At 42.7% G+C, this 12,775-nt stretch overlaps 1 protein-coding gene across 6 annotated transcripts in view; it reads left to right on the top strand.

Moving 5' to 3' along the window:
• The window catches only part of WDR72 (WD repeat domain 72), a 970,312-nt gene that overhangs the window by 463,825 nt on the left and 493,712 nt on the right, over positions 1 to 12,775 (top strand). For 5 of the 6 annotated variants that reach the window (XM_049903399.1, XM_049903401.1, XM_049903400.1 and 2 more), the window contains exon 2: positions 11,175 to 11,330. In XM_049903399.1, coding sequence (XP_049759356.1) covers positions 11,175 to 11,330 — 156 coding nt within the window. Of the gene's footprint in view, positions 1 to 11,174; positions 11,331 to 12,775 lie in introns of those variants that run through there. The other variant, XM_049903404.1, reaches the window with a different exon arrangement.

Genomic DNA, 12,775 nt, shown 5'->3' with positions numbered 1-12,775 from the left:
TTGAGGAATTTTCCTTTTATTCCTATTTTGCTGAGAGTTTTTATCATGAACGAGTGTTGAATTTTGTCAAATGCCTTTCCTGCATCAATTGATAAAATCATGTGATTCTTGTCTTTTGTTTTCTTTATATGATGGATTATATTAATTGTCTTTCTAATGTTGTATAATTCGTGCATACCTGGTATGAATTCCACTTGGTCATGGTGAATTTTTTTTTTTAAGATGTTGTTGAATACTATTGGTTAGAATTTTGTTGAGGTTTTTTGCATCTAGATTCACAAGAGATATAGGTCTGTACTTTTCTTTTTTTTTGTGGTGTCCTTGCCTGGTTTTGGTATCAGGGATATGGTGGCTTCATAGAATGAGTTTGGTAGTATTCCGTCCGTTTCTATGCTCTGAAATACCTTTAGTAGTAGTGGTGTTAACTCTTCTCTGAAAGTTTGGTAGAACTCTGCAGTGAAGCCGTCCAGGCCAGGTGTTTTTTTTTTTTTTTTTCCCCTGGGAGTTTTTTGATTACCTTTTCAATATCTTTTGTTTTGGTTGTATTTAGTTGTTCTATGCGTGTTTGTTTTAGTTTAGGGTAGGCAGTGTGTTTCTAGGAATTCATCCATTTCTTCTAGGTTTTGAAATTTGTTAGAGTACAATTTTTTATAGTAATGGGATATGATTCTCTTAATTTCAGTTGGGTGTGTTGTAATATCACCCATCTCATTTCTTATTCAGGTTATTTGCGTCCTCTCCTGTTTTTCTTTTGTCAGTTTGGCCAATGGTTTATCAACTTCGTTGATTTTTTTCAAAGACCTAGCTTTTGGTCTTGTTAATTCTTTCAATTGTTTTTTCTATTTCATTTAGTTCTGCTCTAATTCTCATTACTTGTTTTCTTCTGGTGCCTGTGGATTTCTTTTGTTGCTGTTTTTCTATTTGTTCAAATTGTAGGGATAATTCTTTGATTTTGGCCCTTTCTTCTTTTTATATGTGAGCATTTATTTAAATTGACCTCTGATCACTGCTTTCGCTGTGTCCCAAAGGTTCTAATAGGAAGTGTTTTCATTCGTATTGGATTCTATGAATTTTTTTATTCCGTCCTTCATGTCTTCTACAATCCAGTCTTTTCTTAGCAAGGTATTGTTCAGTTTCCAAGTGTTTGATTTCCTTTATTGATTTCTACTTTTATGGCCTTATGGTCAGAGGATGCTTTGTAATATTTGAATGTTTTGGGTTCTGCTAAGGCTTGCTTTATGTGGTCTATTCTAGAGAATGTTCCATGTGTACTAGAAAGGACAGTTGGTTGCTGTTGGGTGGAGTGTTCTGTATATGTCTATGAGGTCAAGTTGGTTGATTGTGGCATTTAGTTCTTCTGTGTCTTTATTGAGCTTCTTTCTGGATGTCCTGTCCTTCACCAAAAGCGGTGTGTTGAAGTCTCCTACTATTATTGTGGAGCTGTCTATCTCACTTTTCAATGCTGATAGAGTTTGTTTTATGTATCTTGCAGCCCTGTCATTGGGTGCATAAATATTTAATATGGTTATATCTTCTTGGTGTATTGTCCCTTTAATCATTATATAGTGTCCTTCCTTATCCTTTCTGATGGATTTAACTTTAAAGTCTATTTTGTCAGAAATTAATATTGCTTTTTTGATTGTTGTTTGCTTGATATATTTTTTCCATCCTTTGAGTTTTAGTTTGTTTGTGTCTCTAAGTCTAAGGTGTATCTCTTGTAGGCAGCATATAGACAGGTCTTGTTTTTCCATCCATTCTGCCCCTCTCTGTCTCTTTATTGGTGCATGTAGTACATTTACATCCAGCGTAATTATGGATAGGTAAGCATTTAGTGCTATCATTTTGATGTCTTTTTTTGTGTGTTGTTGACAGTTTCTTTTTCCCACTTAATTTTATGTGCTGAGTAGATTATCTTTATATATTGTCCTTTCCTCATATTTGTTGTTGTTGATTTTTTGTCTGCTGAGTGTCTATTTTGTTTTATATTTTATTTTGATGTATAGGATAGTTTGTCTCCTTTTTGAGTACCTTATTATTTATCCCTATTTTTCTGAACTTAAACCTAACTTTTATTTCTTTGTATTGCCTTATGTTCCTCTCCATAAGGAAGATCTATGAGAACGTTTGTTAGTTCCACTATATTGTTTTAATGTTGCCTTCTTTTACATAGTAAGATCGCTGTTACCCTGTTTTGAGCGTTTTTTTTTTTTTTAATCTTGATTTATTTTTATGATTTCCCTTTCTGGGTCGACTTCTGATTGCTCTGCCCAGTGTTCTAGTCTTGGGTTGATATGTGATATTATTGATTTTCTAACCAAAGAATTCCTTTTAGTATTTCCTGTCGTTTTGGTTTGGTTTTTACAAATCCCCTAAGCTTCTGTTTATCTGGAAATATCCTAATTTCACCTTCATATTTGAGAGACAGTTTTGCTGGATATATGATTCTGGGCTGGCAATTTTTTTTCCTTCAATTTTTTAAATAAGTCATTTCATTGCCTTCTTGCCTGCATGGTTTCTATCGAGTAGTCCGAGCTTATTCTTATTGGCTCTCCTTTGTAGGTGGCTTTTTGTTAATCCCTAGCTGCTCTTAAAATTCTCTCTTTGTCTTTGTTTTCGCAAATTTGATTATAATATGTCTTGATTATTTTCTTTTAACATCTGCCTTATGTGGAGTTCGATAAGCATCTTGGAGAGACATCTTCTGATCTTTCACAATATCAGGGCAGTTTTCTGCCAACAAATCTTCAACAATTCTGTCTGTATTTTCTGTTCTACTCCAGTCACTTGTAGGCTATTTTTCTTGATAGATTCCCACATGATTCTTAACGTTTCTTCATTTTTAAAATTCTTTTATCTGATTTTTCTTCAAATGTATTAGTGCCGCATGCTTTAACTTCAAGTTCAGAAATTCTGCCTTCCACTTGCTCAAATCTGCTTCTCTGACTTTCTATTGAGGTGTCTACTTCTGTAATTCTTATCTTCCGAATTTCTGATTGCTCTGTCTATGGATATTTTCAGCTTATTAAATTTTTCATTATGTCCTGAATAATCTTTTTAATTTCTTCACTTGCTTTAAATGTGTGTTCCTTGGCTTCTTCTGCGTATTGCCTCTTTTCTTGCTTGATGTCTTGAAAGGTTCTGTATATTAATCTTTTGTATTCTGCCTCTGGTAATTCCAGGAATGCACTTTCATCTAGAATATCCCTTGATTGTTTTGAGAGCTTCATGAGGCGATCATGGTCTGTATCTTTATGTAACTTGATATTGACTGTTGTCTTCAAGCCATCTATTAGTTACTGTATTAATTTATTTTATGTTTGCTTACCGTATCATAGCTTCTTGTTTTGATATTCCCAAATGGGTTCCTTGAGTCAGTTAGCTTGATTATTTTTACCTTTTGAGCTCTGAAGTCCTGTCCCCAGTTGGTTAGAGCTGTTATTAGTATATCTGTCTAGGATTCCATTCACTTTTCTTGTATGAATTGAGCTGAGGTGTTCACATAGCTGATCATCTAGCGTGTGGCTCAGGCTCTGCCTTACAGTCTTAGAGGAGCAGGGGTGATTGATCTAGGTACTGGTATCTGGTTACAGCAAGGGGTCACACTCTGAACAGGGCAGTGGCCTGAGAATCCCCCACGTGTCTCTGAGGAAAGTGTGTCCCTGTTCCCTAGAGCGTACAGGTAGATGGGTTCTGCAGATGGACCATAGGCACCCAATGTTTTTGTTGTAAGGACTGGGAGGTACCAGTTATCCTTGGAACCCTGTCACGGGTAGCTGGGTGACCTGAGTGGAGCCACCAGTCCTTAGGCCCCTGATGTGGGTAGGTGAGGACCCTGCTTAACAGGCAAAGCAGTGTCAAATATCAAACACCCACCTCTCCACCGCACAGCTGAAACAGTTGTAGTCTGCCAAGAAGGGCCTGTTCTTCTGATAGGTCCACACAGTTCCATGCAGAGGGAAAAGATACTCAAAGTCCACAGACCGTTTATGAATGGACAGGAGCTGCTTCTGTCTTGAGCTCCCTCGGTTAGTGGAGTTGGCAAATTATGTTTTCTCCCAATGACGAATTTATTTCTTCTCCATGGCTAAGAGGATGGCTTTAGGTGCTCAACAGGGCCTATCTCAGGCCCAGGTATCAGGGGACAGCCCCGGCAAGGAAAGACCCTCACTGTGCGTCCTGGCAGATAATCTGAAGGACTGACACATAGCCCTTTCCAGATTCATACGTTCAGGAAAACTTATTGTTTGGGGAAGCAGCTGCTCTCTAGTGGTGGCCGGCTGGAGTATTTTCTGCAACCACCTAGCAAGGGACCCAAGCCTATATACCATTCCAGCTGGGACCAAGGCTCATTGTTTTCTCCTCAGTCCTTGGGCAGTCAGTGTTCTGAGGGACTTCACATCCAGGCCCAGATGCTTTCCTTCTTGTTGCTGAGGCATTCTTTGGCCTTGGTTGCTGGCCCAGTCATGCTACTTCTGGCTTTGTACCTTAGCCCGAGTCCATCCCAAATTCATCCTCAGCATGCTTCGGGGAAGAGCAAAGCTGATTCCATTAGGGAGGGGATGCGTATGGCTGAATAGCATTACCCTACCATCCACCCCTCCATACCCCCTAATGTCCTTACAATCTTACCGCCCCCACTTCCACGATAGCCTTCAGACTTGGTATGCAGAGGAGCTTTGCAAAATGAGACCACATACTCAGTATAACCAGGAGCACAGGTAAAGACATAGTAATAAGAGTCCCAATATCACCTAGAAGCCTGTCCGCCAGGCGGACAGGAGGGATTGCAGCCAGCTGGAGACAGGATCAGCAGCATCATGTTTGATAGCAGTGATGTGTTCCTGCAAGCCCTGCAGAGCCAAAGACACATTTTTGGAGGAATCAGGGCTATACATGCCTCACTCAGTTTTTATCATGGGACAGGTGCCACCCTGGGTGGCGGTCAGGATGTCAAGGGCCCTCCTACTCTGAAGGATGACCTTCCGTATTTGTTGGGTCTCCACATTTAGAAAGGTATTAGTCCACGTGGTGTTGTTAAGTGCACCTGTGGTGTGTGTGGCAAGCACCTCTACCTGGTACTCCACATCTGTAGTGGTGGCCTGGGGTAAGAACAGGGACAAGGGGCAAAACCACCATGATGTATGCTGGTATCTGTGCTGGGCTGTTATATTTTGCCAATTGGTGGGAACACTGGGGAGGGTGGTGTAAATATTAGCAGCTGTAGCTATGTACAGCCACCCCCAGGTACAGCAACCCAGATAGTTGTAGGGCAGTTACGGCCACCCATGCAATCCGCTTGTCAAAAGCCACCCCTTGGGCGATGGATATGCCCCTGGCTGTAGGCTTTGCTTTTGCTTCCCTAACCAACTATTGGCAACAGCTAGCAGGGATGTAGCACACTGTTGTCGGGGGCCCAGTCCATCATTCTGAGGGGACAATAGGTATTAGTCTTGTTCCGATGCTCCCAGTAGAGGGTAACTTGACCCTTTATAAGAACTCGCTTCCACTTGCAATTGGGTATTATACACTGCGCATGATTTTCTCCAACATGCTGTCCCTCTCTTTTGTTCCTCACCACAACTGGGACCAGAGTCCTGGTAGCACTCTCTTGTTGCATTGCCATTGCCACAGGCCCTGCCTGTACCCCTCAGGGTAACAAGCTATGTCTCACTGGCACGGCTGACCTTGTATTAACACTCCTAAAGCCTGTATTTGTTTTACAGCAATCTTTGCCTCTTGGAAGGCCTCCTCTTCCTTTGTCTCTCAGTCCCACACTGCTACTTTTTTCACATTCTTTGTCTCTCTTCCTGTCACACCCTTACTTTCTTGAACTGTTCCCAGTTTTACCTGTCTCTCTCACTCTTTCTCTTCCCCTCTAGACCCCTGTATCACTTTCTCTCTCCTTCAGTCTCACTTCCTTTCTCTCTAACCTATATAGGGGCCGTAGGGTGCGGGCTACATGGGGCATGAAGGGGTGCTAGTATCCCAGGAGCCCAACAATTGCCTGTAGTTGTTTCACAGTTTCTGGGCATGAGTAGCCTTGGACTTTATCTATCACTGCTTTAGGAATCACTGGCGTCCTACCCGACCAGATAACACTCAAATACTTGACCAACAAAGCAGGCCCCTGTGTTTTTCCCTCGTTCACTGCCCATCCCCGTGACTGGAGATGTGTGACCACCTCACCAGCTGCAGTCTGCAAAGAAGCAAACAAGTCAGAGGTCACTATGACATCATCAATATAGTGGAATACAGCCACCTCAGCAGGAGGAATCCACTGCTTGAGGTCAGTGGCATCCATGCCATGGCATATGGTGGGACTATGCAGGTACCCTTGTGGGAGCATGGTGAAAGTCCACTGTCTCACCTCCCAACTGAAGGCAAACTGGTCCTGGCTGTATGAGTGTAGAGGGATGCTAAAGAAAGCATTAGCCAAGTGGTAAGTGCCCAATGCCTCCCCATTTGACCCATCATGTGCGCTATGTTGGGTACAGCTGCAAACAATGGGGAAATCACCTTATTCAATTCTCAGTAGTCTACCATCATTCTCCAGGAGCCGTCCTGCTTGCGCATTGGCCAGCCAGGACTATCGAAGGGGCTCTTGGCCGGTCTCAGAATCCCCACTGGGCGTAGCTCCTGCATGGCCTCAGTGATATTTTGGTGAGTGCCAGGGAGCCAGTACTGCTTAAGGGCCATAACGCAAGCTGAGTGGTGCAACTGCACAGGGCTCCATTTAGCATTACCTTGTACTACAGTTTTTATGGCTCTCACTTTCAGGTGGAACTCACTGGAGGTCTGCAGCTCTAGCCTCAACAAGATATCTCTGCCCAGAATGTATTTCTGTATGGGGGCTATGTATACTTGGTAGGTCTTTGGGAGTAGCCTTCTAATCTGCAGCACTAGTTTGATTTGGGGCACCCTGACGGCCCTACCCCCGTACCGGTCAATAGCTGTTAGTGGCCCTTTAAAGCTATTTGTGTTACTTTATATCAGGTTACATTCTGCTCCAGTGTCTACTAAAGCCAAAACGTGTTGCTTGTTAGTGGGGGTCCAGTGTATGATCATTTCAATGTGTGGCCTCTGGTCCCCAGTCATCCAGCAGAGGGCTTCCTGCTCCTGAAGTGCACCTTGGCCACACCCCTTAGTCCAGGGGTTAGGGACACTCCTACCCCTCGGCGGGGGGAGCCTTAGGCTTGGCCTTCTCTCGTGGGCTCTGGTCAGTACATTTGTGGAACTCAGATCTTTTGTCAGGAACAATTCGACACCAAAGAAACACATTTTATAGAACAGATAGTTTGATCAAACATAACAGCACAAATAAATGCCCTTGCAGGGAATTGTTGCATTGAGACCCCAGACTGCTTGTCTGAGATGCGTGGTCCAGGCTGGGGTTGTCTTGTCCCCTCGCATCAGCCTTTTAATCCTGTGCCTTGAAGTGCTCAATTGCCCCTACATCTTGGGGTGATAAAGAGTGTGAAGAGTTCATTCAAGATCTGGTGGAAGCCTCTGTATAGGATAAAAAGCCTCGATATGATTTACCTGCCGAGAACACCCTGGCCTGTTGGCTCCAGAATCTGTCCCTGCACAGGTTTTAGCCTTGGCCAGGGACTCGTAGGTGGGTCAGCTTTCCTGTGCTATCCAACGTTTTCTGATGACAGTGGCAGTCCACGCGTATAGGCCCAGTCTAGGACGGTGTGTGAATCTCCATGGATGGTCCTCTCTTAAATCCAGAAGGTGGTCGATTGCACATCTCTTTGCTCTGGAGCAGACAGTGCTTCGGCCTCTGCAGTCAGCTGGTAAGACCGGTCTGCTCACTGGCTGTTTTCTACTCTCAGCATAGGGGTTTTCTGATGACTATCCACACCGGTAACAAAAGCTTTTCAGGAGGAGAACTGATTTTGTTATTTTATTTTATATTTTTGTCCAGATGTCTCCTCTCTGTAGAGGCTTGTGTTATATGTCAGTCCAAGGGTTGTCAGTGGCCAGATTGAATGGCCAGGCTGTTAGCTATAGCGCATATCATATAGCACAGTTTCCTTGTGCCTCTCTAAAAACAGCCCTAACTGCAGTAAGTCCCATCAGAACTTGGAGGCAAAAGTTTAAAAAGGTGTGCATTAATACATCAACATCATCAGTACATATAGTAAGGATTTATAGGGGCCCCAGGGGACTTATCCCTCGTCAGGCTCGGGTCAGTGTCTCAACGATAGTGACCTCAGACCCAAAATATACCTCATTGGACTTTAATTGTAACACAAGGCCTTTGCTCCTCACTGGTGTCAAAGAAATTAGGCTTAATCCTCAATTAAGAAATAATCATTCTTAATTATTTCTGAAAGAAGATCTGGGAAAAGTTGGCAGAGCCCTGACTCATTTGTGAAGCCATGCCTCCACCACACCAAGCTCCAGCATGGGTCCAGCCCAGTTGCCTGGTAACCTGGAGGCGGCCCCCCTCTTCTAGTTTTCCCCTTACCATTGCAGCTGCAGCTGGGTTGCTGTTCAAGTATATTGGCGGGGACAGCTGTCAGAGAATTCTGAGGTCTCTTCAAGGTCACTCAACACAAACTGTCTTGAAGGGCTTTTTACTACTTTTTTTTTTTTCTTTTTACCCTGCTGTTTTAACTCTTGCTTTGCACTGGGTGTTACGGTGTGTTCTCAGCGCCAGGGACCTGTTCACCCCCTCCAACTAGCTCCAGTCCCATGCTCTACCGACTGAAATAGCTGGTCTTCACTGGCCAACCTGGGATCTCTCCCACAGAAGAGCATACGGCCCAGACCTCCCTGCATAGATGTCACTGGCCACCCCAAGATTTCTCCCAGAGATGCCTCTTGCTTTTGCAAATGGGGCACTAATGTTTCAGTGGAGGGGGAATAGGCTGCACGCAAATTCTCTAGTTGCAGCTCTGCTTCCAGCTGCCTAATTAGGGCCCTAGCGGCTGACTCCACATCAGATACCCCACTCAATGCTGCTAGTAGAAGCCACCCCACACAAGCCACCTCAGCATGGCAATCTGGCTTTTGCTTTGGGGCCTCCCATGAATATTGCCATGCCCACAACGGTGGCAGCGCAACTCCTGCAACCAAAACACGAACATCCTTCTTTCTAACATGCAAAGATTCTAGTAACTGCAACAATCCCTGTGGCATTTTCAGGGCATCCCCATACTCACACACAGGTCCCCAGGCATCAACAGCCTGGGTCAGTGGACCCAGGGCACGTGTGCCTGGCCACCCTGGAATTTCCCCAGTGGAGCCTGCTTTACCCCACACATCTAGGAAGGCCTGGTGTGCCCTTCGGATTTCCACCAACTATGCCATTTGTCTTATGACGGTTCCAGCAGATAAAGACCCTCACTGTGTGTCCTGGCAGATAATCCGAAGACCTGACATGTAGCCCTTTCCAGATTCATGTGTTCAGGGAAACTTACTGACACAGGCAAGCAGCTGCTCTCCAGCAGCCGCTGGCTGGTGTATTTTCCCCAACCGCCTAGCAAGGGACCCAAGCCCATATACCATCCCAGCTGGGAACAAGCCTCATTGTTTTCTCCCACGTCCTTGGGCAGTCAGTGTTCCCAGGGACTTCATGTCCAGGCCCAGATGTTTTCCTTTTAGTTGGTAAGGCATTCTTCGGCCTTGGCTGCCTGCCCAGTCATGCCATTCCCGGCCTTGTACCTTAGCTGGAGTTCATCCTGAATTCATCCCCAGCATGGTTCAGGGAAGAGCAAAGCTGATTCCATTAGGGAGGGGATGCACATAGCTGAATAGCGTTACCCTACACCAGGGAAGTCAGCTACTGAAGCTGGCTTTTTGGGTGGGGAGGGGAGAAGGGGCACGGTAAAATACATGCAAGTATTTAGCTTTTGCCAAGAACGCTGTTATTCTCTGGTTCCGGAGGTGTGAGTAGGCTGTGTGGCTGGAAGCTTCTCCCTGAAGAAACTGTGGCCAGACGCTATTACCAGCCTGCCGCTGTCGCTCCTGGGAATGGTACCTGTGTGTTCCCCACGATTCAGGTCCGGTAACTCCTCTCTGCTTCTGAACTGTCTCTTCCTCCCTTTGCCCCTCAGTTTATTTTCTAAGCTTACCTTTGATGTTCAGGGCTCCTGGCTTGTCATAAATATACTCGTTTCACTTGTTTTTTAAGGTCTGTGTTATAAAGAGGGCTCGCTGGAAGCGTCTGTCTGTTCCGCCATCTTGGCTCCGCTTCCACCTTTTTTATTCTTTAGTATCCATAAATCCTGCAGAAAAGAAGGATTTCAGTTTCTTGACTTTTTTGAGGTAAATGTGAAAAGTAATCTTTGACATGTTTAATGGCCTTAAGTATATACTAGTAAGCCACAGGAGAAAACGTACTGGTTTGTTCTAAGGACTTCCAAAGCATTATTTATCCCCAAATTATTTATATTTTAAAAAAGAATGCCTGTTAGAACATTTAACACAGTGGTTTACAAAATGCAATGCACTTATCACTGGGTGGTATTTGAGATCATTTTGGATGGTCACAGGCAAGGATTTTTGATAATTGTGTATTTATTTTAGCTGTTTTAATTAACACATAACACATGAAGTAGTTATTTCAGAAGTTATTACATTTTAGGAGATACCAAATACAAAAATAAGTCAACTAAAAATTATTCAAATTGTTATTAAAAATAGTACTGGCAGAAATTATGACAGTCATATGAATCTTTGAAGACTAGGAAACATTGTTATGGAAGAAATTTATTTTTTAAAAGCAAATTTCAGGCATTTGTCACCTAGATGAGGTGGTATGTTTGAGAAGAGGAGTCTGCAAAGCTGTCTTCAAATCATGTATGAAGGCAGCTCTGTTTTTCTTGAGAGACATAACTAGACTGTGGAACATGTTGGGGTCAGGCCACAGTGAGAGCTGGGTGTGGAGTGGCTAGACTATTCTGATCCTTCTCTTTATCAGCGTCAATTATCAGTAATTTGAAGAAAAGTCCTTTCTCTTTGATGGAATTGCACTGGGCATGGAAACTTCATTTTCTGATGACTACCTTCTGCTCCAGTTGATGGGGAAAGCAGCCTTCTTTGTATCTCTGGGAGAAAACATTGTCATTAAAGTTTATGTAACATTAAATCCACTTTGTGATATGATCAGTTCCCCATAATTTAAGAATTATGACCATGTATACTTTCCTTCTCTTTGTGTTCAGGACATGGGATCTTCTCTGCAGGCTGTGGCACTGTGGGGAATAAAGGCCCCTGCTCACTGCATCACTGCCATCATGATAGCTGATGACCAACAAACAATTGTCACTGGAAGTCATGAGGGTCAGCTCTGTCTCTGGAATCTCTCACCTGAACTAAAGGTTAATGAAAGTTTTTAATATTGAAATAGTCAACACTCAGAAAACAAACACAGCTGCTTATACCTACCGTTTCAGTGAAAGGTTTGCATGATTGTTAAAAAAGATGCTTACTGAAGTAATAAATTGATTTTACTTCTACATTTAGGAAAAAAAAAGTATTATATGCTGGATCAAAATCACATTTGAAAATGATATTAACAATATTGCTACTAGCTAAGTGTTATTACCCTTTAAGCTATGCTGAGTTTTACTTTTTTATATCCTGAATTATATGTTTAAGTACTTGACCTACAGACATGTAAGTATAATTCTGAAAATTATGGCTCATTAATCTAAACAAAGGGCACCCTTGAAAACCACTATTAGCTAAATGAGTAATACCTTAATTATCTGGGTGTTTCTGTCTGTTTGGCCTTCTTGCTATTCTTTTAGTCTGTGCAGCCTGTGATTTTTACAGATTGCATCAAAAAGCTCTAAATTCAATATACTGTTGTCATTCCTTTATTTCAGAACCTGACCTCACCTAGGATTTGGCCCATTGATTAGCAATTAATTGTCCCTGTCCCAAGTCATAAACATTTAACATATTCGAATAGATATTTGCTTAACTCTAGCAGCCTCTAGACCCAGTCTGCACACTTAAACTAACGAAGTACTTAAAGTATACTGCCCTCATGAAGAAGCCTTTTAAACATCAAAGACTACTTTTAGCCTTTAAAGTTTGTCACTTTAAAACCTAAATTAACAATTGTAATTCTGTTTTACAGTGTAATTAATTAACATCTCCCATCACTAAGCAGTTCTACTACAGGACTGTCAAGAACTGCATAGCAGACCAGCTCATTTCATTGTTTATGAAGATTCCTTAATAAGGAATTGATATGTTACAACATTTGTGCTTTGAAGATGGTTCTCCTCACATTTATTTTGTGTTATAGTTTAAACTCAGATTCCTAAATGGCTTAAAATATCTAGCTACTCTTTTTAATATTGAAGGATGGTGTTTTCTGGGTAGAGTGGTTGTCTTGTAAATATATAGGTGGGTATAAGCTTAAGAAATTTGGAATCCTAGCATCTGTATCTTTTCTGTATGTGTTCCTGATATTTTTTCAACATTTGTTCATCATGTACTTTTTGAATGCATATTAGAAGTTAGTCAGTTTGCTAGGTACCTGAGTTCAAAACTGATTAAGAACTGATGCTGGCTGCCCAGGAGGTTGCAGTGTAGTAGAGGGGAAGGGCAGGGTAATGCCGTGCAGCAATGTCATAATTCAAGGTGTAGCATACGCAAAATAGAAAGTTATCTGCACGGCATCTTCAGTGGGGAAGTTATGCCCTGCTTCTCTTTGGAGCAAGCCTTTTGCATGGGGTGAACAGTAGTTTTCAATGAAGGGCAATTTTGCCCCCAAGGAAACATTTGGCAATGTTAACAGACAGTTTTAGTT

Source organism: Elephas maximus, chromosome 12 (genome assembly GCF_024166365.1).
Source record: "Elephas maximus indicus isolate mEleMax1 chromosome 12, mEleMax1 primary haplotype, whole genome shotgun sequence".
Lineage (NCBI taxonomy): Eukaryota > Metazoa > Chordata > Mammalia > Proboscidea > Elephantidae > Elephas > Elephas maximus.
Note: the sequence above shows the minus strand (reverse complement) of the source record. Positions and strands in the feature narration are given on the sequence as shown.